Raw genomic sequence first — 25,373 nt, forward strand, 5'->3', positions numbered from 1 at the left:
CATAATATACAACGTAAGTAAAAACGTTGACAAAGGACACAACTGAGCGTCGTAAACACTTCATTGTTGCAGATGTTGGAAATAACTGACATTGCTTTGAACCAATCAGGATCGCAGCTCTCTTTACTTGTGCGCTGTCTGGCCAATAGCTGGTGCGGATTTGTTGTCTCCAAGTTAGATAGATCCGCATAGGACTATATATACGTGGAGGAATACATAATCTAGGAATGTGCTGCAGCAGAACTCAGAAGCCATTTTGAGATGAAGTCCCTGTTGAGAAAGCCTATGAAGATGCAGAAATCAACGAACATGGTTACATTTCTCTCTGTTTCTCCCTCCGTCTCCTCTATTTCACCATGGCAGCTGTCAACCGACGGGACATTAGCAAAGCGGGGTATCAAGCTGTGCTCACAGAGTTAAAACGTCATTGATATGAAAGAGGAGAGTGTCTGTTTACTGTCTCTGTCGAGACATGTAACACCGTGAGTTTTTTCCAGTCTGAAATCTTCCAGCATCTCTCACAACCCAACGTCTCCTTGAGTGACTGAGTTAATTCACTCTTGTAACGTTACCGGGGAGAAGGGAGGCAGATCCGTTTTCCAATGGCTTCTGTGAGCCTTGTTTCCAGTCCCCCAGCCCCTGTTCTTGACAAAAACATGACAGACTCTGAGCTTGCAGGGGATGAAAGGTCGAGTAACATTCTTATGCAATTCTTAATACGCTCATCTGTGCGTTATGGTGCTGTGGGTCTACATGCTTGTGTTACTGTTTTCTCTCTTCTTTTTTTAACCATGAATCGCAGGGTACAATCCACGGTTTCCCCCCTCAAAAATCTTTGCATGCCTCTTTGGTGCAACTGAATAACGCTGTCCAAACTAGATTTCACATCACCGTGTCGATAAGACTCATGATCATTTCCATGCAAGATAGCAGACCTCATCGTTTGTGTTGTTGTGGTACTGGGATGGAGTCATGGTTTCATTGTTTCCATCTGCAGGACACTATGCAAATAACCATGATGCCACGCCCATCCTCGTAGTGTTACTCCCCCTAACGGGCACCTGGCCGTACTGCTGAGACAGGGTTCACGCAGGGTTGAGATTATGTGCTTCTGCTGGGTTTAGGCCAAGCCTGTGTCCTTGTGATTGGTCTCTAGTCCTGAACAGGGCGGCCAGACCACGTGAATAATTGAGGGCCAAGACCTTTGCCGGTGTAAAAACCAAAGATTTTACCAGGTGATTTCACTGCGTAACACAAGCCAGGAAGAAGACACAGCTGGTTTGGTGTTTGGTCAGAGCAAAAGCTGGTGTAGTCTCAGCTGTTGAAGGTGTGTCTGTCCCTGTTTTACACTTTCGATACCTCACTCTGGGCGTCGTGTTTTCTTCTTTACCTGGTTATACCACTGCTTTAAGTTGAGTAAAATGGATCAGAAAAATAATGTTGAACTCCAGAAGGGACTTCAAGTATGACTGTAAGTGCTCAGTAGCAAGATTGTGGTTTTATTGCACCATGTGGATTTACTGTAATTATGGTATCACTGGAAATTATATTTTCCTATATATATTGAGTAGTTATGCTGAGATGTTTGAGTATGCCATCCTCATAAACACTGTTTTAACCGCCATGCTAGTATTTATTTGTTATCAGTCTTCGGTGAGGTACATGGTGACGGACAAATGTGAATATATGAAAGGGGTCAGTTTTTCCTAATCATCTGCAGCGTATTTAGGTTGGCAAGTTTGTCATATTGGATCTTAAGGTCTCTGTTGCTTGAACTGGGTTAAAAGTGAAGTAGTATGATTGTAGCTTTAGATGTGGTGGGTCTGATCTGCACTGGTGTCAGAGGAAGAGGTAGCTGGTGTTTGTGAAAACAGGCCTGGATAAGTGGGAGGCCATTCTTTCGTATTTCATGGTGTTTTTGTTTCATGCTTTTACCTGCACTATATTTTTTAAAGCAGCTGACAAAACTGCTATGAAAAGAATATCAACACTGACAGGTTGCCATATACAGTACCATTGTCACACTTTGATAGGAAATGGATTCACTTGACAACAAACTTTTTAAGATATACTTGTACATGAAGTACTTGCTCTGGCTGTTATAATACAGCATATGTTAATTCCAATTTAAAATATTTGAATTACAGCTGGTGCAGGTGCCATGCTTTAGTGTTATAACCAACAAAATTTACCCATACCATCCCCTTCAGAAACATGACTATGAATTATGATTATTAAAGCAGCATGGAGCCTATGTGAAGTACTCATCTGGTTACCAGCTCAGTCATGTTTCAGTAACAGCTCCTCTGCAGACACACTGGAGTCATCAGTGCTGCAGTAAACTAATAGAAAGAAAGCCCCACATTCTTCCAAAATCATAGGTACAGACCATAACAGTTAAAGATGTTAGTGTCTTTCAACTTCACTCTATTCCTGTGGCCAGTATTGGACAATATTTTAATTGCAGATCCATATATTATTCCTTCGGAGAGTTTCTGCAGGAGTGCTCAGGCCTTTTAGCCAGATCGCTTTTGTTGATGTTCCCTCAAAACCTATGCCATTTCGCTATTTCCATAAGAATAGTTTACTATTTTCACTTTAATAGTAGACCTTTGTCAATAAGATTTTTTGACTTGGCAACATATGTGGGCCTAAATCATACTTAACTCGTCTATGACTCCAGGCTGTCATTTTATAAAGAAACAGAATAACACTGCTTCTAGAAATGAGAGGAATTTAATTTGGTTTTCATAAAATAGCTCATTGCTTCACAGGAAATCAAGACTTAGCCTTGAATTATTGATAGAATATTTCTAGTGCAGGAAAGGCTTAAGGCAAACTGGAAACTGTCTGACATGATATTTGCTACTTTGCTCCAAATGACAGGAATACACTTTCAGTATCATTTAATTTTTGTTTCTTATTAAATAATCACAGGAGGCGATTCTGGATTATTTGTTCATCTGATGTTTTGCTCATGATTTCCAAACTGACAAAATACGGTATATAAACCCTTACAGTTATACTGACTGTTTTCCTCTTTTTTGTTTTAGAGAGGATGGTGAACTGGAAGATGGGGAAATAGATGATGAAGGCATTGGCATTGAAGAGGAAAACAAAGAGGCTACAGAGGTGAATGAAGACAAAGAGAAGGACAAGGGGAAAGAAAAAGCTAAAGAGAAAGACAAGGAAGAAAAGACACACAGGCACTCCAGGAAACGATACAAAAAGACCAGAGAGAAGAGGAGGTCTAAAAGGAGAAGGCGTGACAGGCCAAAAGTAAGATGCTAGCATACTTTTTGTTATAACGTACTATCTCTCTTACTGCTACTGCAGTTAAGCCTTGAATGTGAACTGCTGGGACTAATTCAAAATTCACTTTAAAGCTGTGTTTTTCCTTTGTTCCCTCTGCCCCCTCCTCAGCACCATTCCCCCTCCAGCAGCTCCAGCTCTGACAGTTATGACTCTGACTTCGACCGACCAGAAAGGCCCAAAAACCGCAAGAGTCAAGGATCCAACCGCGAGTCTGATGGCCAGTCCTCCCAGGTGAGTTCCCCACTGCTGGCATGCTGAAGATTAATATTCATTCATATATTATTCAAGTGTTATTGTTTGACATTTTTCTTTTTAACTGTTGACTTACCAGCACGGATGGGATTCAAAGGGAGGCCATGGCAAGTCCCCGCCGCACAAGAGCAATGAGTTTGAAAAATACAGTGACTACAGTGATGACAAGTATGACTATGACGAAGAGGAAGATGATTACGAAGATGACGTGTCCGAGTATCCGCAGTCAAAAGATTCAACTTCCCTGAGTCGGGGAAAGGGACGCCATGCTAAAGACCAGATGAAGAGAGGAAACATGAGGGGGATGAAACAACAGCAGTGTATGGATGCTTTTCAAATTGATTCCTTTAGTAATTAATTTCTGTAGTATTTACTGTGAATGAGAAAGTTTGAATGTGATAGGAAGAGACATAATCAAAGAGTTAACACAGTTAGTAAATGTAATGCACAACAATAACAGCATCACTTCTTCCAAAATGTCATTTTCAGTTGGGCAGCGAGGAAGGGGCAGAGGGAGTGGACCAGGAAGAGGACGTGGGATGCTCAACAAGAACAAGAAGCTGAAGGGCAAACCCTGGGGAGGACGTGGACGAGGTCGAGGAGGGGACCAGGGCATGGAAGACATGGCGCCGGTAATTAGGGCCCTGAAAATTAAGTATTATATATTACCTTCCTTATATAGTGCTTTTTTACCTTAACCGACAAATTCTATAATTGTCATGTCATCACCCATTCACACACACACACGCACACACACACACACTGACACACTGATGGTGGCGGAGCTGCCATGCAAGGTGCTGACCTGCATGTTCAGTGTCTTGCCCAAGGACTCAACGTAGGACTGGATGAGCCAGGTTGATTGAACTGCCAACCGATTAATGAACAACCCGCTCTACCACCTGAGCCACTAATAATTACATTAGTATTTTATTAGTCATGGGGAATCAAGCTAATATACTGTATATTTTTAGTGTCTGCATCAGTCTAATATGCTTTTTTTTTTAAAAACTGACCAATAAATGTGTGTGAAAAACAGGTAGATTTTTATTTTGTTTCACAGGAGGGAAAAAATTCTTCCGGTTTTCAGAAGAAACGGCCAATCATGAGCAAAGAGTTTATCAATCAGCACACAGTTGAACACAACGGTCGATACATCTGCAAGTATTTCCTGGAGGGTCGATGCATCAAGGTATAGTAGCACTAATTGTATTTTGCTTCTTTTAACAATATACATTGATTTACACTGGAAATTTTGAAAAAGAAAATCGCTTTCCTACCTGAAAGATTTTTTTTTATATACAAGGGGGAGCAGTGCAAGTTTGAACATGAGCTCGTCGTGCCAGATAAGAAAAGGGAGCTTTGTAAATTTTACCTCCAAGGATACTGCAGTAAAGGAGATAATTGCATTTACATGCACAATATCCTTCACTAACAACAGTGTTTATAATCCCGTTTGTGTAAACGCATAACTATCTGAAATCTCATTATACCTTTTAATTAGTCCTGTTCCTTAACCTATGATTGCACATGAATACCCGTGCAAGTTCTTTCATACTGGCGCCAAATGTTATCAAGGGGACAACTGCAAATTCTCCCACGAGGCTTTGAACGATGTGACCAAAGAATTGCTTGATAAGGTAAGACAGAAAGAAGTGTGATTTGTAACACCTGTTTCTCATCTAATGGTCAGATAATAATTGTCTTATTTTTGTTTTTTGACTTGTTTATCAGATAATTAACACTGAAGAGGAGAACGCCCGTGAGGACGAGTTGGAGCTGGAGGATCTGAGAAAGCAAGGCATTGCCCCACTTCCAAAGCCTCCTCCTGGGGTGGGGTTGCTGCCCACTCCTGGTCAGAGCAGTCCGACAGACCCTGGCCAAGCAGGGAAGAAGATCCCCTCCCTGTTTGAAATCAAGGTTCAACCTACTGTAGACTTGGCACAAAAAATCGGTCTGAGGTAACCAAAATAATCTGTAAGCAAACTCTTAAAGGGTGTTAAGAGCTCATCCTCAACCTAACTGTGCATGTTGTTTTTCAGTGGATCCAACTACTCCCAGAATCAAGGTGAAGGCACCACTCAGTTTAGTGGAGGCTCGGAGGACCCGCAGAGTGGAAGTATGGTGCCTTCAGGTCCCTCGGCTCCTCCTATTCCTCCCCCTGGATCACCTCTTCCCATGTGTCACCCGACTGGACCGCCCATACCACAGAACCCCCCAGGACAGCACCCACCACACGGATTTCCAATGCAGCCACCAGTCCCTTCTGGTCAGCCCCCACCCTTCCTTGGAAACCGACCTAATATCAACCCCAATATGCAGAGGCCTCCATTTCCCCCTATACCAGATCTGCAGATGTTGCAAAGTCTCTTCCCTTTTCCGTCATTGGGTCAGAACCCCGTAGATTTCTTCAGCAACTTCGTCAAAAACCAGACCATGGGTCAACAAGGTGGTCAGTGTTTAATATTAATATGGTGATGCAATAGGTGAATTACATTTTAAACTGTTGCTGAAAATTGTGTCCTTTTGTTTTATTTTCAATGCGGTAGATCCTAGTCTGGCCTTCATACAGAACCTCCAGCAGCAGATGGGTTCAGAGTCACAGATGCAGTCTTTACCACCAGCAGTCCAGAAAGCCATCTTCATACACCTGACACAGCAGCAGCAGCAACAACAAGACTCACATTCACAGGGGAATGAGCCACACAGCGCAGAGGGCCAGGATGATAACAATGCAAACAGAGGTAAGTGCCCAGGGACAAGAAGCAGGTTTGCTGAATTAATAAGGTCAAATAAAACCCAGTAAAACCCAAAACCTCCTCAGAAAAGGAGCGCAGACTGAATTAAAAAGACCTGTATTACCCAGGAAGGACATCCATATAGTTGATACACATATTTACAAATGTGCTCTGAGAGAAATAAACATTTCAATATGATTTAATTTAATTTTTTTTTTAAATTGCAGATGAAACTACAAACTGGTACTCTAGCGATGAGGAGGATGGGAGCTGTGTTTCCTCCATCCTTAAATCTCTGAAGAAGCAAAATGAGATGCAGCAGTCTCAGTCCAAGCCCCCCCAAGCATCCCCGGCGCCTCCAGCAATGGGTGACCCTCGGCTTGTGAAGGAGAGGGCCCCGCCCAGTGACCCCCGTGTGAAGGCGGACCCTCGACAGCGACCCCCAGAAATGAAAAAGGAGTCAGATGGAGCTGCAGACCCACGGATCTGCAGAGACCCCAGGAAGATGAGACCAATGGAGCCAAGTTCCTATCGCCAGCAGAGCCACCCTCAGAAGCCTCCTACAGGTGACGAGGATGAGGAAGGAGAGAGAGAGCTTAGGGACAAAGCTGTTCTCATTCCCCTTGATGCCAGCCCAGGTGTGATGCTGCGGGACCCTCGTTGCCAGTTAAAGCAGTTTAGCCACATACGGGTGGACATCCTGCTCCAGCGGCCAACCTTTGCACAGACAGTGGTGTGGGCCCCTGAGGACCTCATCCCTTCCCTTGTGCCCAAACAGGAACACTCCATCAACCTGCCCCTTCCACCCCTAATTGCAGATGCTCAGATGAACCGAACAAGTCTGCCTGACCACCCCCCTGTCTCCAGCCCTCCACCGACTGACCCCAGACTGGCTGCTGCACGTTTGAAGGAACGTATGAGTCGATTGCCCACTGGATCTCTAGAGTCTCGATCCTCCACCGAAAGACCTGCAGATCCACGTCAGCCAAAGACTCTGGACCCCAGACTCAAGCGTACAGGAAGTCTGGACTCTAAGCTGCTGGGTCAGAAAGAGCCCTCCTCTGGGGGAGGAGTTGTGGACCCCAGGCTACAGAAGGCCAGTGCTAGCTCCTCACTTCAAGCTGCTCGAGCCAAGCCAGAGCCTGAGAGGCTGCCACCGTATGCGCCTCGTCTGGCCTCCTCTGGTGGAGGGCTAGAGAGTCCCACAACAATCCTTGGGGGCATCAGTCTTTACGATCCTCGTAATCAAACTGAGCAGGCTCAGAAGGAGCAAGCGGAGCCTCCTAAAAAGGTGGGGATTCTGAAACACCCAGATAAGAAAGACAATACTCCGCCACCGTCACTCTCACCAATCCAACGAAGTGGTTCTTTTGAAGAAGCCAAAAGCACAGACGTAGCCTCAGCTCAGCCTCCACCTTTCAGTTCACCCACAGTGCCTCCTTCCTCACCTGTCAAACCCCCCGCAGTTCATAATCTCCCCATCCAGACACTAGCCGGGCTGATCCGACCCCAGTACACTGACCCCAGGCAGGCCAAACTTTGCGGACAGGGCTCTACAGGAGCTCAAGAAGAGGCAGAGGAAAAGAAGGAGCAGGAGAAGGCCACGGAGGAAGAACCAAAACAGGACGATCCAGAGGAGGAGGCAGAAGACAGGACACTTAAAGATGTGTTCAAGACTTTTGATCCCACTGCTTCCCCTTTTTGTCAGTAAACACTATTAATCTTTATTTAGCATTACAGGAACCTATTTATTTCTGTATATAAATGATCCTGTAAAGAATCACTTATTATATAGTGCACAACACATTTTGTCAGTATGGAGATGATGCTAGATATGTGCACAGACACAGCACAGTGTATAGTTCCTTTTAACATAATCACACACATTAATGCTGAACTGAGTGTTTTTAAAGTGTGTATATTAAGGTCTTTTATCATTGTGTAATTTTCATGTACGCTCTAAACATTCAGAAAAAAAGGAATTTACCAGGACTGACCCACACGTTGTACCCAGTTCATTGTAGAATAGATCATCCACCCACTCTACATGCAGAGAGATAATGCGTAATTGATCATGCAACAATTGTAAGAATCCCCTTGAGAATTTTTGTATTTACTTACTTATTTATTTCAAGACCACCACACAACACAGAATCCCTGCCGTTCCTTTTACTGTATGTTTCCCAGAAAGGCACATATAAGGTTCATGTGCTGATGCTGAGATACAGAAGTTTGTTCATCAATTGCTTGCCTAGAATACAATTAAGCTAGCTTTATGAGACAGCTCCCTGCTTAGCTGAGAACAAATTTTTTATTTTTTTTTAAGTGGCCTAAATGCTTTGGGGATGTAACGTTGCTGTATGCTTTTCTAACTTGCTAACCAGTTATTGATGACTGTGTGGAGTAAATTAATATTGTTTACTTGATTTGATTTGTCATTGTCATTCCTCAAAACATCCACAAGCTTGTAAATAGCAGGAAAACTCTCTTTCATTTATTTTCATCAGAATAAGAAATCAAGAAATAAAAAAAAAAGTAAGATACAGAGAGAGAAAATATGATCTTGGTCACATTGCAGATATATATGATACAAAGGTGACACTTACGCCTATGTTTAATGTTGACTTTTGTCGACTGTACATTAACTCATGTGTGCTGGGTGAGAGTTGTGGGCTTAAGGGGGCATAGTGCTGGACAGTTTGTATTATTTGATAGTTCTGTGTCTGTTGTTTGTTAAACCTAAGCTATGTACTTTTTTATTGTTTTCACATTTCACATTGTAAATGCCTATTTTGTATCACGTGTACAGTTTGTTTTTGAGTGTCTTAATGAATAATGCTTTATTTTTTGTGTCAGTATGGTGGTTATGGTTGTAATAATACTGTATGACATTTTAACAACACATACCCATCACATCTCAGTGATTTTATTATGAATATCTGAAATAAAGAGAATAAAACACATGGTATTTCATTTCAGAATCACACATCAAGTTGCAATGTCTCATTTTAGTGTGCATAAATGTAGTTATATTTATATATTCATTCATTGTCATCCACCTTGGTGAAGTGCCCTTGAGCACAACAGTCTGTGAAAGCTCCCTCCAACGGTTAAGTGGGATTCACATTTTAATTATTATATCAAATAGAAAACACAATTTGATCTGTGTTAGGCTTCCTATTTCTTGAGACAATACTAATTGTGTTCAAAAGGAGTGCTGGTCACTTGTAGCAGTCTTGCAAATTAACTGGCGGGGCAAGACTGGGTGCTACAGGGTGGGGTGAGGTCTTCCTCAAACCCAGCTCATCAGTCTCTGGGTTAGAGGTCTGCTGGGCTCGATGGATCTCCAGCTTTCTCCTCCACTGGAAACACAAGGCTGTAGCCTCTGCACCATCTGAATCTGGCTCAGGCTGCTTCAGACCCTGGAATAAGAGAGCAGTTGTACTGCTTTAATGGCTCATGGGATAATTCTCACAGGACATGGCATAACAGGTAGTTTGAGCTGTATCTTATCTACCTATAGTGCATGAAGAAAACATCATATCATTACAGACTTCTGATGTTAGACTTACTGTGATGCTGGCTGTCTCTGCAGCGTGGACCCCACGCAGCACCGTCTGGAGTAGATTTTGTACATTCTTCACCAGGATCTCATCAGATGATTTGCACCCAGGTGTTACAGCATTGACACTAAGTAAACATTAAGAAAAAAACTTCTCATGACCTTTATTTCCCCCCAGCTTAATTTTCATTGTGGGACTTCCGTCCAAACTCTTCTGACCTGGAGATGATGTTGAGCTGGTTGGTAATGGTGAGAATCTGCTCAACTATGAGGGAGAGTTCAACCGTACACTGTTTATCCAGGCAGTGGTTGGCAATAACTCTGATAAACTGAGTTACTGACTGGCAGTTTGAGATCACATCTTTGGCAGCAGTGACAAATGCGTCTTTATTCTGAAAAAAAAAAAGAGAGAGTGATGGATAAATGTATCTGCAAATATCAACATCAAAGCAGTAAAGTGCCCTCCTGTGGTCGTTACCGGTATTGGTCCTTTCTTCTTCAAGTACTGTGTCATGTAACATAGTGTGTCAGCCATCTTCCCGGTCACCTGGACAATTCTGTTGTCCTTGGGATCCCAGCTGTCACTCTCTTGCTTTAGAAAAAGAGAGGTGTAGGTCAGCGACGAAGCTTCTTTGTATGCTCCAGACCTGACACCATCCTGGAGAGAAAAAGAGGTTTTAAGTGATTTATTGTGACATAAAGGAATTACTATCTTGTTAATCATAAGATACCTACATCTCTTTCCATATTCCCAGGTCCATATTTGACCACAGCTGCCATGTTCATATTTGGTTCTGCTGCATCTGCATACTCTGTGTTGCCTTTCTGCCAGGATGTCATTGTCATGTCAGAGGGAAATTCCACTTCTTTGACTTTATATGGGATTGTGGCCAACACTTCCTTGATATCCTCAGGTGTTCTGCCCTGTAGACCAGCCGCCATGTGCTCTTTAGCCTCTTGGTGGATCCAATCTTGCTTCCTGATCTCCTCCACCATATAGTGAGCTTTGGCTGACCAGCACTGTAGCTGCACCTCCAGGCTGAGTGTGTCACAAATGTAGTGAGTCTCTACCATGAGCCTTGCCCTGCTGATTATATCTGAGATCTGGAAGGACAGGTGGTCGTTGATAGACCTCAGATTAGAACGGACACGTGGGTCGCGGATGTAGTTTAAGCAGTCCTCGACTCGTTTGTTCGCAAGTTTTACATTTTCAAAAAGTCTTTGTGCTGCGTTTTCAAATTTCTGCTCCGCATCTTCTGTGTTGTTCTCCCGAAAGTGTTCAGCAGCAAAATAAGCAATGCTGACAATATTTTGAAGTGCAGTGTCATAATCCTTATTTGCTTTGCTTAATTTACCAGAGAGCACTTTAATTTTAATCAGAAGACGTCTCTGAAAGAATTCTGATTTAGCAAGTTGCATCACACTTGGCATTATGTCAAGCTCTTCGGTAGCTTTAAGGTAGGTTTCAGTCAGTGTTTTTACTTCATCCTGGTATGCTGTTAGCTCTTTTGATTTGTAAGCACTTTTACAACTTAGGCTGGTTAGCCTTGCTGCCTCTTGGATTCGAAGCGAGTTCTCAGACAACACTGATAGCTGTTTCTGGGGCCCCAGCTGGTTCATTGCAGTTGATGATCCCAAAATCCTATCAAGAGAATTTAGCACAATCTGAATAGACACGCCCCACAGGATACAGAGTCCCTCCAGTTGATCTACCTGTCCTTCCATTGAGGTGGAAAACTCCACCAGATACCTTGTGTTGTTCTGGGCTTTGTTCAGCTTGTTGTGTAAAACACTGAATGTTTCTTGACCGTCACTTTGTGAGGTTAGATCAGATGATGTCAAGAGCTGGACCACGTCAGCACATAAAGCCATCACTTCATTTAGTTGCTGTGTAACACTGGTTGCCATTGTTGGCAGATTTCCTTGCAGCTCAGAGAAAACAGCGTGATACCAGGTTCCGGCTACTGGCAGTAAAACTTTTCGGGTGTTGTTAATAAGGTCAGAAAACTGTGTGCTGTGTTTGTAGATGTTGTCTGTGCTCATCGCTGAGCTCATTGCCGTCTCCTGAGCCGTCTGGACGAGCAGCGGGGTCAGCGACACCAGCTCTGCCCTAAAACTTTCCAACGTCTGACGATCAACCGCGTCAACAATGGCCGAGGCTTCCTTTGCAGCCTGAGCGTAACAGTTTGACAGCTCAAGAACACCGGTGCAGGCCTGGTTGAGTGCTGTCACATCTTTCACTTTAGTCACAGTCACAACTTCATACAAGAGCGGTAAAAGGTCAAACTGAAGAGGCTTTTGGATCAGTTTGGGTTTACCGGAGACAGGTGGGATCTTTAAATCATCTCTGTCATATTTATGAACCAGTTCTGCTTCTATGGTTTCCTCATCTGAGTGCTCCTCCTCATGTTCAGTTTGAGAATCCCTCTCCATAACCTCCAAACCGGGGGCATCAGAGCCTGCTCTCAAATGCACAAGGTTCAGTTCACAGGTGTCTTTGACTGGTAAGCATGACTGTGTGATTTCAGGCTGACGTGCCCCCTCTCGCAGCGGGCTCAGGAGATGTGGGTGCTGTTGGCCGTCCAGTCCCTTTCGGAGCACTTTAAAATGCTGAATAGCCATGGAGACATTATCTGAAAAAGCGGTATACACCTCCACATTTAGACTGGAACCTAAAAGCATGTCTCTGACTGACTCGCCCACTTTGGTTTGGGATGACTGAACTTGTTTCAGCAGGACCAGGAGGCCATTCCTGTAGATGGGGTTATCACTCCTGTCCAAGTGCCTCCTCACTGACTGAATCACCAGCTTCATTTGACAAATGAGGCTTGTTGCATGTTCACTGAACAGTTTATAGCTTTGCTCTCTGTACGCTGCGTCACACCCATGCCGGTCATTGACCATCTCATTAATAGCAATACTGGTGAACTCTCTCACATCCATTACATCACAGAGAGCATCTTGAAGCTGACTATTCTCTTCCCCCCATTTTTGACACACCTCATGAAGCTTTTGAACAGTTTGCACTGAATGATCTGCCAGCTCCAGTGACAGAGGTGCGATTCGAGATCTGAGTCTTGTAAGGCATGCGCGCGAGTTCTCCACATTCTCCATACTCTTTGCATCAACAGCCACAGCTGAGATAAAATTTGCCACTTGGATTATTTTATCAGTGGAAGATATGAAATCCTCAACTAGTGGCTGAATAAAGTTCAGATCCATCTTTGTAGAAGAATGTGCAACCAGGATCGGTCTCATCACACTTGAAAGTTCCTCAGCTGCAGAAGATGCTGTAAGAAATGTGTCCAAGACTTGATAAAGAACAGCAGTCATCAAAGCTTTGTCAAGCATTTGTATTTGTTGCACCAACAAAGGGCAGGTTTTCTCAAGGGTCTGCTCAGCATCACCACGATCTTCTGAGGACTTTAAAATCATTTTTATGTCTGACCATAATTGCAGGATATGACGACAATGACCTACCACTCTTTGCTGAAACTCTCTACGAGAAGAGTTTGCCACAACCATACAGTGAAACACAAGATCTCTTATCATGCTGTCAAAACAACTTTCTTGGATTGAAGTTATGGAAGAACTAGTAAGTAGTTGCAACACACTGTTCCTCCTCCCTGTGTAATACCCGCAAGGACCCAGTGATGCACTGTGGCATTCACTTTTCAGGGTTATAATAATGTCGCTCACTGTGGCCTGCACCTTGTTCAGAATGTACCTTTTGGCTTCCTGTGCCTGCTCGCTTGTAGGGTGTTTGATGGTTGTGCACATGGCCGTGTGCAGCATGGAGATGCACTTCCTCAGCGTCTCTAGGGAATCAAGAAGCAATTTGGTTTGTCTGGGATCCTGTAGGGAATGTGCTCTCAAAACTGTCAGACTGCTCAGGAGAAGCAGAGCCTGAGAAAACACCTGGAAAGATTTGAGCAGAGACTTGATGTCTGAGGAGGAGCCAAGCTCAGAAAGACACTCCAAAACTTGATCAGCAGCAGCTACAACTCTCCTTACAGTAGCATCATCATCCACTGACAGAACCTAAGAACAGAAAGACAGATGAGGTTACTTGTTATCGCTGCTGAACAGTTTCTTATGCTTTTTTAGCCATGTTGGCCTGTCATTCAGTCAGCCAGTCCACAACTTGCCTCCTGGCTGAAATATCTTAACAACTATTGGATAGATTGCCATGAAATGTGGTACAAACAGTCATAGTCCCCAGAGCCCACTGACTTTGGAGAACCCCTGACTTTTTCTCTAGTGCCACCATGAGGTTGACATTTTAGTTTTTATTGAAATATCTTGACACTCTTGGATGGGTTGACATGGAAGACATTCATGTCCCCAGAATTGTAATTCAGATAGTGCCAAGATCAGGTGAAAACTATAGTTAATCTGTCCAATACTTTGGCTAATGAAATAATATCTGCAAACTAAGGACATTCCAATCCGCCTCAGCTACGTATACTTTAGGTTTAGTGCTAATTAGCAAATGTTAGCATGCAAACCCACAACTAGGATGGAAAACGTGGTAAACATTATACCTGCTAATGAACGAGAGGGTGTAATTATCAGCGTGTTAGCCTTGTCACTGTGAGCATGTTAGCATGCTGATGTTAGCTCAAAGCATCACCGTGCCTATACAGCTGTTAGTATGGCTGCTCTTAGTCTTGTTTATATTTCACACACATTAACTGTAATGTATGGGCTTAATAAATATGATCACATGCAAACATGTCAAATTTATGACTCAATAAGAAAAATACAAATGAACACTAGGTTTGTGTGCACATAAATCAAATACTGATGAACTAAAACATTTCTACATTGTGCACCATACTGTGGTGACTTGTATTGCAGGATGAGTTCATAATATTGTGAAAACAGCAATTATGGGTAAAGACAGAAGTCCCCGATCATTTACAATCTCTTTCTAAACCTTGGACAATGATGGGAAACAAAGCTGTTCTGTAAGAGCTATTGTCTGCGGAAAGTGTTGAAATTTAAATTGCACAAATCACTGTATTTAAATATGATACTCTAGTGTGCTGAAACACTGTTGACACTGCAGATCTCAAAAGCATTTCCTATTACCAATGAGAAGAAGATGATGTTATACCAGCTTAGAGCTTCTTATAAACCTATAAAACATTATGACAGTGTAAGTAACAAAGTGTGGTAACTTTTGTGTTCTTTTTCCAGTTCACAAGCAATAGCTGATGTAAACCCGTTTTGTAAATTACTGACAATCTGTACACTGGCATGACCTTACAAAAAAGGTATCAGTCAGTAGCTAACACTGGAAAAAGTGCTCTGTCCTCACAAATTAACATAGGCAGTTATTTTGTGAACATAGCAAGTGTAGACAAAAGATCTTGGATTAATAAATATAATAGATATATTAGGTGTAAAATTTAAAACAATAGTATTCCCATTTAACGAAACATCTGGGAAAGTAAAAAGCAGACGCAGCTGTGGAAGATGAATCTGCAGCCATTCCTTTCTCCCTATCTCTGTTTATTTTAAAAAGTGTTATATGTTAAATTGAAAGGTATATTTAGTAACATACTTCTGGCCACATTTTAAACCAGGAGAAGAAAAATCATACTTTACTTTGACTACTCCCAGGAAGACGTTTTGAGTAGCAGTGATGAGTTCCTCTCTGTGCTCAGCCAAACTGGGCTGGATACTGAGTTTCTGGGCTGCCAGCAGCACATGCTGTCCAGACACTGTCACTGACTCTAGCAGGGATGACACCTCCATGTGCAAAACTTCATCCTCTGTCTCACTTATTTGCCTGCAAGTAAAGAATGTAGTGCTTACACATGTCAGTCTCTTACATAAATTAAAGACTTCGCATGTAGGAATGTGACTTTTATGGACTTGTACCTGCAGTCTTGTGCATACAATTTTTATTCTTTAACTCAGCAAACTCTGCATACCTTGCGGCCACCGCTGCCATGTTCTCAGTAGCTTTAGCCACAGCCTGAGCTGCCCCCTCCAGTTGGCTGAACTGTTCGGGTCCCTCTGTACTGTCACACAGCAGCACCAAGTGGCATAAATAACTTGCGATTGGTGCAACCACCCGTTCCACTGCCGCAGTCCTGATCAGCCCGTGATCCAATGGAGAGGACATAGTTAGCAGAGTGATTCTCTCTGGTCAAAAGAAAGTGAGCAGCTCCATTTGTTGCGGTGTTCCTGCTATATTCAGTGTGGTCGCTGTATTAATAATGAATTATACTCTACAGAGGAGCTTGTGCTTGATTTCAGTGTTTCATAGCAACTGGAGTCACCTGACCAAACAAACATAGCCTCCTCAGGTTTAAAGAGGGATTGACTGCCTCTCTTACTTGACATATTGTTGTGTAAGCAAACATGCAGCTGGACTGCTCCAGCAAATAAAATGTACTATACTGCAACTAAAGAATATTTTCAGTTAGTTTTTTACTTCAACCAACTTTTTTCATTAATTTTGTAGTTATAGGAAACTTATTGAATTGCCCAAAAGACAATTCTTTTCTTGTCTTTATTGTAAAAAAAAAAGTAAAATAAAAAACTCTCACTTAAACAGAGTTGTCCTACTTTTTTTTTGGGAGTTTGAGAGTCTATAACATTTAAATAGTAATCAACTCACTTCAAAGCCTTACATGATAGTGATAAGTTTGTAACATTTCACAAAAACATGATTGGTGCATGTGAATATTTGTTACAGTAGTACTCTAGCACATTTGCCAAAAAGACGCTCACCTTTGCTGAATCCACACTCAGTAATCTCCAATTTTGTACCAATAGTACAAAACCCATTGATGTGAACAGTGAAATTGCATATCCTCATATTTGAGAACCTGGAACTAGAGAATATTTGGCATTTTTGGTTTAAATTCATAATCAGAATTGTTGCTGATGAATTTTCTGATGGTCGACTAATCGTTTCAACTGTAGGGTGCACATACATACTGTGTAAGTAATGCAAAGGTAGAACCTTATAATTAAAATGCTGATTTTGCACAAGAAACTGAAGTTCTAGCAACTATTACTGCAAACCGATTCTAAAGACTTCTCTGAGAACTTTGAAAATATATTCTTGTGTTTTTGTCTGCACATTTAGAGCAAAGCAGCCAGCAGAGAGCACCACACACCACACACAAAAAAAGAAGGGACCCAAACAACAACCACAATGGACTCATGTTGATAAAAACATTATACAGAGCCATGGAATTTCACTCTAAAATTTATCAACAGATAAAAATATACAGCTTGAACATGACTTTTAAACATCAAACATACAGCACACTATAATGGAAATGATATTCAGTGACAGTAGTATACTCAGAACAAAATCCCAAATAACGGCGTGATTAACGGTGACAACAAATATACAAATAAAATATAACCATCACAGTTAAAATTTACCAAAAAAATGTCAAGTGTCGGTTTCTCTGCATACAGGTATTTAACAGATGCAGAGGGAAGATGTGAATGTGTACAGTATATGCTGTCATGCCAGTGGAATTAAATGGTAAAATAAAGTGGATCAGACAACACACAAAAGAGAGCCAAGCAATCATAGTGACCCATAAAGTGTCATAGCACTGAAGTCTCAGAGAAAAGTGTGAAATATGTCAAAATATAGTTTTTATTCTTTGGCAAAATTAAATTCATGACACTGCATGGTTTCATCTTAACAATCTGTGTATCTCTTTCAATATAATAGATTATCACCCGAAGGGGCATTGATGAATTCTTCTAATCTGATATCAGAATGTATTTTTTGCAGCATAATTTAAGTTTTATGTTATTTTGCAATCATAAAGCTCTTAAAATGTTTAAAATAGCTAATATTCCTACTGCTTTGGGGACATTTAATATAAAATCTACTTCACTGTGTTCAGCAAAATTTCATTCACAATCAAGTCCAGCTTTAAAAAGACTCTCGAGTACATGTGGGGTAACTTTAAGTACCGAGGAGCTGTGAACTTTAATAGTGGCACATTTTCAAGGCACTGACATTCCTCCATGTTGACTTAAAATAAGCTTTTCCCGGGAGCCCCAAAGAGCTCGTTTATGTGTAGTGATTGAGTGCAGCACATTCCCACCTATTTTTAGGGTATTACTCATGCCATGGGCCCCTATAAATGACTGTAGGTAGACTCCCATTGCAGACTTTCATGTGGCCGTGGAGAGTAATGCATCTCGTATTTCACGCTTAAAATCCAATGCCTAATAACATAATAGTAAAATTAAATATGGTCTGTACAGGTGAAGTCTGGAAAGGTTTTGGACATATATTATGATCAGGTCGTATGTCATGACGTATAGTGAATCATTTCCTACAGCATGTCAGTGAGAATTTACAACAGAATCAAGTAAGATATCATCACTTGAACCTGGGGACTTTTGGGGGCCCATAGAAAAAGTCAGCTACATACCTGAGCAAGAGTTCCTTGCAAAAACAGCTTCAGATAATTAGCTCTACTGCACATTGCACTTTCAAAGCATTTGTTAATCCAAAGTATTGCATAGAGCAAAGATTAAAATGAAAATTTGTCAAAATCACTTTTATCTACTTTTATCACCTACAAACAATGTGGTTAAAAGCCAGACCATAAGAAATGAATGGATGGAAAGTCACAAAGCTTGAAATGTGAAATTTGAGACAACTCTGACAACACTTGCGGATGATATAAGGACACAACATTTGAATCACTGTGTGCGGGGGTCTTAAACACAGTATTAGCTATGGTTGATTATCTGTGGGAGGGAGGTACAGTCAGATGTTTAAAACATATTCTTAAGCGGGAAATAGTAAAGAAAAGATACAATCTTTCACCCCCAAGAAGAAATGAATATACATACAACTCCAATCATATACTACACAGGACATATCTTTGGCATAAAAAGTAAAGCTATGTAGCCAAGGCATTCATTCTTATCAAACATCAGTGCTTTTAGGAAAACATACTGTAGATACAGTCTGTTCTAAACCTCAACTCTTCTTGAAGCCCACTTTTACACAATATGGCTTTAAGTGTATGTATAAAAATAAATTTGCTATGTAACACAGCCCTGAGGGTTTTGTTGTCCACCAGTATTCATGCCGTCTCCACATCCCCATACGGATATGGGTCTCCATCAACAGCTCCGCTCTGCTGGCTGGGAGTTACCTCCTTTGAGATTAGCTGAATTCCACAGCAAGTGTCCTCTGGCAAGCCACAATGTCACCTCAGAAGCCTGTTTCCTGGACCCCCACCCACAAAAAAATATCAAGTCTCCAAAAAATATGGAGAATATTCTTCTCTTCCACATATGGAAGACTGAAGGGCCTGGTGCCACTAGGGCGGCTGGGCTGCGAGACCATGTGCTATTGGATCCTTCCTGACCCAATCCCTAATCTCATTTGCTCCTCTGGGACCCCCCCCCCACTGCAAATCTCAGTGGTTCTTTTCCATCCAGTCCCAGCTTTCATCACTGTCCTTCCTGTTCTTTTCAGCCTCAATAATCTCTCTGTAGCGCCGACGGAAGAATCCCATCTGTCAAAAAATGAGAGAGACAAAAATTAGAGTGGTTAGTAAGGTGGATCTGTGGTCAGATCTGACTGTAGGAAGGAGAAACCAGTGGTTTTGTATGTTTGAGCTCATTAACTACAAATCACATATTACTGCAGACCATTTTCCAAAGCACATCATGACTTATTAGGGTATATTTTCCTCTCTTGGGGTGGTTGTTTTTTTCAAAAATTACTTGAGATGATGCATAGCTGTGACCGTGAGCTCGACCATTAGCTGATAATTTCACCACATTTTAGCTCATTATGTCAGTAGTGGCAAATACAGTATGTCACGCTTTAAAGCAATAGTTTGAGAAGGAAATTAGCTTTTTTGCTGACATGCAGAGCTAGATGAGAAGATAAATAATACTCTCATGTCTGTATAGTAAATATGAAGCTACAGCTGGCAGCAGGTTAGCTGGTAACAACACAATGTGGTGCTATGGGGGGTTTATGTGCCAAGTAAGTCTTGGCCAAGAAACAGGCCCTAAACCAAAACATTGTCATTTTTCAAACATTTAGTCATTGTACCGATTAAACAACAGAAAAAAATATAACTTGCTAAATAGTGAGCTTTTGAGGTGCTTTCAGGTGGATTCTGGACAGAGACGGGCTAGCTGTTTCCCTCTACTTTGAGTAATTGTGCTAAGCTAAGCTAAGCTAACCGGCTGCTGGCCGTAGCTTCATATTTACTGTGCAGACAAGAGAGTGGTATTGACAATGAATACGCATATTTCCCAAATTGTTGATCTATGATCTATTCCTTTAAATAATCCAAAAGAGGTGTTGGTGTTAATTTTTGAATAATTTAGAAACAGTGTTGCTATTACATAGCACATACAAGTTAGTAATTAGTATTTTTCAAATGAAAACCTGATAACCAGATATTATCTTGGCTTTATTATTACTAAATTATAGGGTTCCTTATTGAACATATTTGTTAGTGTTATGTATTTGCTAAAAAGATATTGTCTGATCCAATATGTAGTTTGATTTTTCAACATTAAATGATTGGCATTGGTATCAGTCACAAATATCCTGCCGTCTGGCTATATTATTTTTCTGAGTCAAATTTATTTTGTCATTGTGTGTCCCTTACAAATGTTTGTTTTATTCATTTTTAAAATAAATTTGTATTTAAAGTTGTATTAAATTAAAGGAAGAGTTCTATGACGATGATCGTCTTTTTTGTGTAGTAATGCAGTTGCGAAAAGGGACTGTTCTAAAATCATAAAGTCCATTCAGGTGCGCTCTGACAAGACTTATGAGATTCAGCTGCAGAACAGCATGATTTTTAATGCACAAAAAAGGATTTACAAGCTGTCTTGCTTGTCGTCTAGATTTTATTTTACATAGCTTGTAGATGTGATGTCATTCAGCAGCTGACTCTCAGGAATGTCACAACACCAATAAGACAGTCTATCTTAAACAGTCTCTTCTTTCAGCTACATTATTACAACAATTACATAATTTGAACAAGTAATAACTCAAACCTTCAGTTCACTCTGATGGATTATATATCTTTCAGTTACAAATATCTGCAAGTAGGGATTTTTCCCACAGTGAATCAAATGGAAAACAATGGACGTCTGGGAGGTAGGAAATCAATCAAAACGTAATCTAATTGACATTTAACTTACCTATAACATGCATTTACCAAGTGTAATATAAAGGCGATATGAGAGGATTGGGGGGAGCAGTAGATTCTTGGTGTGTATCTAAACAAAACCATGATGCCTCTCACACTATGACTCCATCCATTTATCTGCGTTTGACTACTAAAGTTTATTGATACAGACCTGTGCTCTCCTCAGGCATTTCCCGAAAAGAGCAATACAGGACATGTGCTGCTCTTGTAAGTGGGGTTTATTTTGGCAAGAGCTGAGGATCTGGGGATTGAGGGGGAAATGTATCCCAGGACCAACATTCCAAGGTTTCGTTGTGGTATTCCCGGTGTAAAATGAAGCAGTGAAAAAGAAAATAATTTTTGTGCTAACAGGGCCTCTGGACATCAGTATAATTAACTTTTAAATTCTTCTTTCATATGAGTGGTATGGTGTGAATTATTGTCCAGTCTGTGATTTGTCCCTTTCATGGTTGTTCACGGCCCAAAGCAAGCTGTCATTCCCTCCTCTTCCCCTGCCTCCAGTTGTCTCTGTACAACTGGGTACTGTGCTGATGTCTAACCAGAGCTAGGCACAGGGTTTTGGGCTATGACACACAGGTTTGTGGCAACTGCCACATATTTACAATTGAAGTTTCAGCAAAATGTTGATTAGCAAAAAGGAATTCATGTGTTTACCTTCCAGAGTAGCACAGCTAACAGCAAAAAGATGAGGATTCCCACCAGCAGACTGATGGCAATGATCCATCCGACTACGTAACCCCTTGGCTCCTGACTGTGGAGAGCCTCGAACACCAACTAAAACACAACAACACTTCAGTCAGTGAGTCACGTTCAAATACAACACACACACACACACACACACACACACACACACAACACACAAAACGGGACACACAAGAGTACTCATTATGTCATGTGCTGCCAATGATGCAATACAGTGCAACAACAAGACACATCTTATTTCAGTCTGTTTTAGCTGAGGAGCTACATGTAAATCTAAAACATCACTATACAGCATGACGCTGGACACTAATGGAATTTTATACAGAACATGTTCATTCAATCAATCAATCATACAAACAAGAAACACAAACAGTCCAAATCAATGTAGGGCCAAAATCAGTTTATACTGTACACTTATAATGTTTTAAGTAACATCCACTGAAACACAGTTTTATATTTAATTCTAAGGAAAATCCATACTGTTTAGCCTGAGGTTTGAACACACCCAGAACAGGACAGGATGGTTACGGCAACCTTGCCCTACGCGCAACAAGCAGCTAGCAGCACGACTTGTAAATATCTTGTGTACTACAAAACATATCTTTATTCACATAAGTGATGTTTTTAGATGGTGAACACGGTTAACACTATAAACACTAAACATCAGCATGTTAGTCATTGTGAGCATGTTAGCATTAGTATGCCGACGTTTAGTTTTAAGCACAGAGCTGCTAGCATGGCTCTTAGTCTTCATCATTGCTTCCAACTGTCTAACAAGACGTCGCCTTTCACATTTTCTTTTTATCAGTGGCTATCAGTGGCATGAATGACATCATAGAACCAGTCAGTAAGCTTGACCATTACTGTTTCATAATGCACCACTCTTTATGTGTTTAATGCCAACAAGTATTCATATTATTAGGTCAGTGCAATTCAAAATATATTATCCACTCCCTTTTTCAGTTTGGAGTAACATGCCTTTAAAATGGGAGGCTTGGCAACTCTTAAAAAATTGCCTGGTTCCACAATAAATAAGAGCTGTTTAGGCTGTTTCCCATGACATGAGTGAACACTGACCTGCTGGATAATCTGTCACTGACAGCAAACTAACTTAACCCAATGCACACTGTAATGCTTAATGGAGGGAAGTAGTGTCCAGTGACAAATGCTGTATTTATTCTAATTACGTAAACACAATTATTTTAAATCACTTTCTAGCAGCAGTGCCTTGATTAGATTTTTTTCAACAACTGCCAATATTTTGTGAGAATCTGCAGTTCTACTTTGAAAAAGTTATTTTGAAGCTATTTGATACTTCTGTACATGAGTCATTTCCAACACAATTACTTTGATTGCTTACATTTATTTGCACTGAATTAACAGCGGTTTCACTTGAGTGAAATAATGCATTACTTTGCGCCACAGCGAAGCCTACTTTAATGTCCGCATTCAGGCCTTAAATGGAAAACAACACATTCACTGGGTTCATGACTTAGATGTGTTTATTTACTAATGATCTTAAACAAAGGTAAATAATGTGTAATCTCCCAAATGTCATATGAGCCTGCGTAATTTGTTACTGCAAACAATTGTTGGACTATTTCAGAAATGACTGAGGAACTTCACTGCTTCAGTGTGCAGTGCTGCAGGGGCTTTGAACACAAATGTGGCATGCCATGCCAACTGTGAGCCGAGACAAAGCCAAGTGGACAAGTGAAGATTAATCTCTCCGTTGAATAGTTTCCCACATTAACACCTCCCCCTTTCCTCCGAGCTCTGGAATCTAACTGTTGTTATGCATGCCAAGGCGCTTGAGTCTACAGAAAAGATGAAAGCTCTACTGGTCGTTGCTCTCTGACTCTGACTTTCCCAATTTAACTTGTGCAATCTGTTAAATCTGGGAATGTGTGACTGAATCTGAAGTTCATTCAACAAATTTTTTTGATGTCAAGTTTGTAACTTGCGTACTTACAACAATTCCTATAGATTTATGAGAGTTTCTTTACACATCACGGGGTGTAACAAATGAGCCATTAACAATACAACTGGGTACCACAAATTATACTTTGCAGTGTGTACTCTACCCAGCAGGAATCCTGAGGGAAGAGGTAACTGTGTTTTCTAAAACCTATGAGGGTAATAGCTGCTGGAATGAGCACACTCACTAAGTGATGAGAGAGCGGCATGGTATGGACATATTAATGGCAGGTCTGAATTTTCTGAGCACCTTTGAAGCTCAGGGTCAGCAGGGCTGCAGCCCGGTCAGCACCCTAATCACTTGAGAGATCCCACTGCGAGCATGCTGGGTGCTCAATATAATCAGCACATCTGATCTGGTGGGCCATTCAATCACTCAGCAAACAACAGCAGGGGGAAGGTGTGTCCTTGAGTGCAGCTGAGGAACCCGGAAAAAGGGCCAATAGAAGTGCCACCATACTGTATACCCACAGACCCCAGCTGTTCCCTGGGCTCACATGATCCACAGTGGAACGCATAAGCAGCTCAAGGATTGTCTAACCACAGCATGATGGACTGTGCATCTAAAGAGAAATATATATATATATATATATATATATATATATATATGCTTATTGATAGATTCTGCCAGCAGCAGAGCTATGTAGTGTCCTTCAACCAGAATGCCAGGATTCAAGCCTCAGTTAGCATCTGTCCCATCACAGTGCCTTTGAGAAAGCAACAGTAGCCTTACCAGCTCTGTTTCACAACTTAGCCTTTAAATGTCTGCAAGACAGTGTGTAAAGGCTTTTACTGAGTGAACAAGGTTTGAAGGGTCAGTTCACTCAAATTAATTACATGTGTTACTGGTCATGCACACTAGTGTATAGTCGGTTAATCATTTTTGGCTGGAAACACCATTGATGAGAGTGGTGAGAGTGAACCAGAGTAAAGCTGTGGGCTGTAAAAACCAAAAACAATGAGGTGAAAAACACTAAAACAGTAAAAACAGCTATGGGGAACTGAGTGCAGTGATCAGTCTCTTAGGTTTGTCATTCTAAGCGATTACTTTCACAGTACACATAATCTGTGACACAGTACACTGTGACCAATTGTAAATATAAAACTATTAATTAGAGCTGCTAGTTTTAAACTAAAATCCAACATCTGATACTCTGAAGCTGCCAGACATGACCTGAATGTGATTTTTAATGTTGTTATTTTGTTGCTCTAATTAACCTTTCATCGCATTTTGTCAAAGGTGGCGAAATGATAGATAGACAGTGAATTAGCAGTTCATGATGTACTTACAGAAATGTCCTCTGGCAGGCCCTTTGGCACCTCCACAGCCCTGTCATTTACTTGCACGCTACCCCTTGTAACAAACTGGATCACAGAGGAACTATCCTGTGTGTTGAGAGAGGGTAGATTATTGTTATAATAGAATCATAATAACCTGCAAGGAAATTCATCAAGCTGTTGAGATGTGTTTCTTACCCTCTTAAGAATTTCAGTGTTGAGAAGAAGTTTTATATCTATGCTCAAAGCTTCTTCTTTTGATTGTGGACCCAGACTGCAGGAGATTGTCATACATGCTCTTCCAGGCCGATCACAATCCTTTAAAATAAAGACAGAGAAGAAGAAAGAAAGAGA

General features: G+C 41.3%; 3 protein-coding genes across 4 annotated transcripts in view; 1 reads left to right on the top strand and 2 right to left on the bottom strand.

Annotated features, from left to right (window-relative positions):
- Positions 1–249: 249 nt before the first annotated feature.
- Positions 250–9,266, top strand: LOC123984236 (zinc finger CCCH domain-containing protein 6). Of its 2 annotated transcripts, none has more exons than XM_046071012.1 (12): positions 250–688; positions 3,054–3,279; positions 3,424–3,546; positions 3,647–3,887; positions 4,057–4,199; positions 4,631–4,759; positions 4,874–4,988; positions 5,098–5,207; positions 5,302–5,528; positions 5,610–6,019; positions 6,117–6,311; positions 6,533–9,266. In XM_046071012.1, the coding sequence occupies exons 1-12, from the start codon at positions 603–605 to the stop codon at positions 8,014–8,016; spliced, it is 3,489 nt and encodes a 1,162-aa protein (XP_045926968.1). In that variant the 5' UTR covers positions 250–602; the 3' UTR covers positions 8,017–9,266. The 2 variants fall into 2 exon arrangements, with proteins under 2 accessions (XP_045926968.1, XP_045926969.1); XM_046071013.1 differs by having other exon boundaries at positions 5,610–6,016.
- On the bottom strand, positions 9,262–13,489 carry LOC123984238. Its single transcript, XM_046071014.1, has 5 exons — positions 10,603–13,489; positions 10,346–10,525; positions 10,087–10,259; positions 9,878–9,995; positions 9,262–9,727 (listed from the first exon to the last, which is right to left on the bottom strand). Exons 1-5 carry the CDS (start codon positions 13,417–13,419, stop codon positions 9,527–9,529), a joined length of 3,489 nt encoding a protein of 1,162 aa, XP_045926970.1. The 5' UTR covers positions 13,420–13,489; the 3' UTR covers positions 9,262–9,526.
- A 3,596-nt stretch (positions 13,490–17,085) lies between these two features.
- The window catches only part of itga9 (integrin, alpha 9), a 50,537-nt gene continuing 42,249 nt past the window's right edge, over positions 17,086–25,373 (bottom strand). The window contains exons 25-28 of the mRNA XM_046070879.1: positions 25,218–25,337; positions 25,032–25,127; positions 21,717–21,836; positions 17,086–19,397 (exon numbers count right to left, since the gene is read on the bottom strand). Coding sequence (XP_045926835.1) covers positions 19,299–19,397; positions 21,717–21,836; positions 25,032–25,127; positions 25,218–25,337 — 435 coding nt within the window. The 3' untranslated portion in view covers positions 17,086–19,298. The remainder of the gene's footprint in view (positions 19,398–21,716; positions 21,837–25,031; positions 25,128–25,217; positions 25,338–25,373) is intronic.

Source organism: Micropterus dolomieu, linkage group LG15, assembly GCF_021292245.1.
Source record: "Micropterus dolomieu isolate WLL.071019.BEF.003 ecotype Adirondacks linkage group LG15, ASM2129224v1, whole genome shotgun sequence".
NCBI classification, from domain to species: domain Eukaryota; kingdom Metazoa; phylum Chordata; class Actinopteri; order Centrarchiformes; family Centrarchidae; genus Micropterus; species Micropterus dolomieu.

What these genes read in the sequence shown, in the direction of transcription:
- LOC123984238 (XM_046071014.1), bottom strand. Translation starts at nt 13,419, where the DNA reads ATGATAAGAGATCTTGTGTTTCACTGTATGGTTGTGGCAAACTCTTCT. An exon ending in CTGGGAATATGGAAAGAGAT is followed by an intron (nt 10,526 to 10,602) that starts GTAGGTATCTTA and finishes TTTTCTCTCCAG; the next exon opens with GATGGTGTCAGGTCTGGAGC. An exon ending in CAGCTCAACATCATCTCCAG is followed by an intron (nt 9,996 to 10,086) that starts GTCAGAAGAGTT and finishes ATGTTTACTTAG; the next exon opens with TGTCAATGCTGTAACACCTG.
- LOC123984236 (XM_046071012.1), top strand. Translation starts at nt 603, where the DNA reads ATGGCTTCTGTGAGCCTTGTTTCCAGTCCCCCAGCCCCTGTTCTTGAC. An exon ending in GAAGGCGTGACAGGCCAAAA is followed by an intron (nt 3,280 to 3,423) that starts GTAAGATGCTAG and finishes CCCCCTCCTCAG; the next exon opens with CACCATTCCCCCTCCAGCAG. An exon ending in GCATGGAAGACATGGCGCCG is followed by an intron (nt 4,200 to 4,630) that starts GTAATTAGGGCC and finishes TTTGTTTCACAG; the next exon opens with GAGGGAAAAAATTCTTCCGG.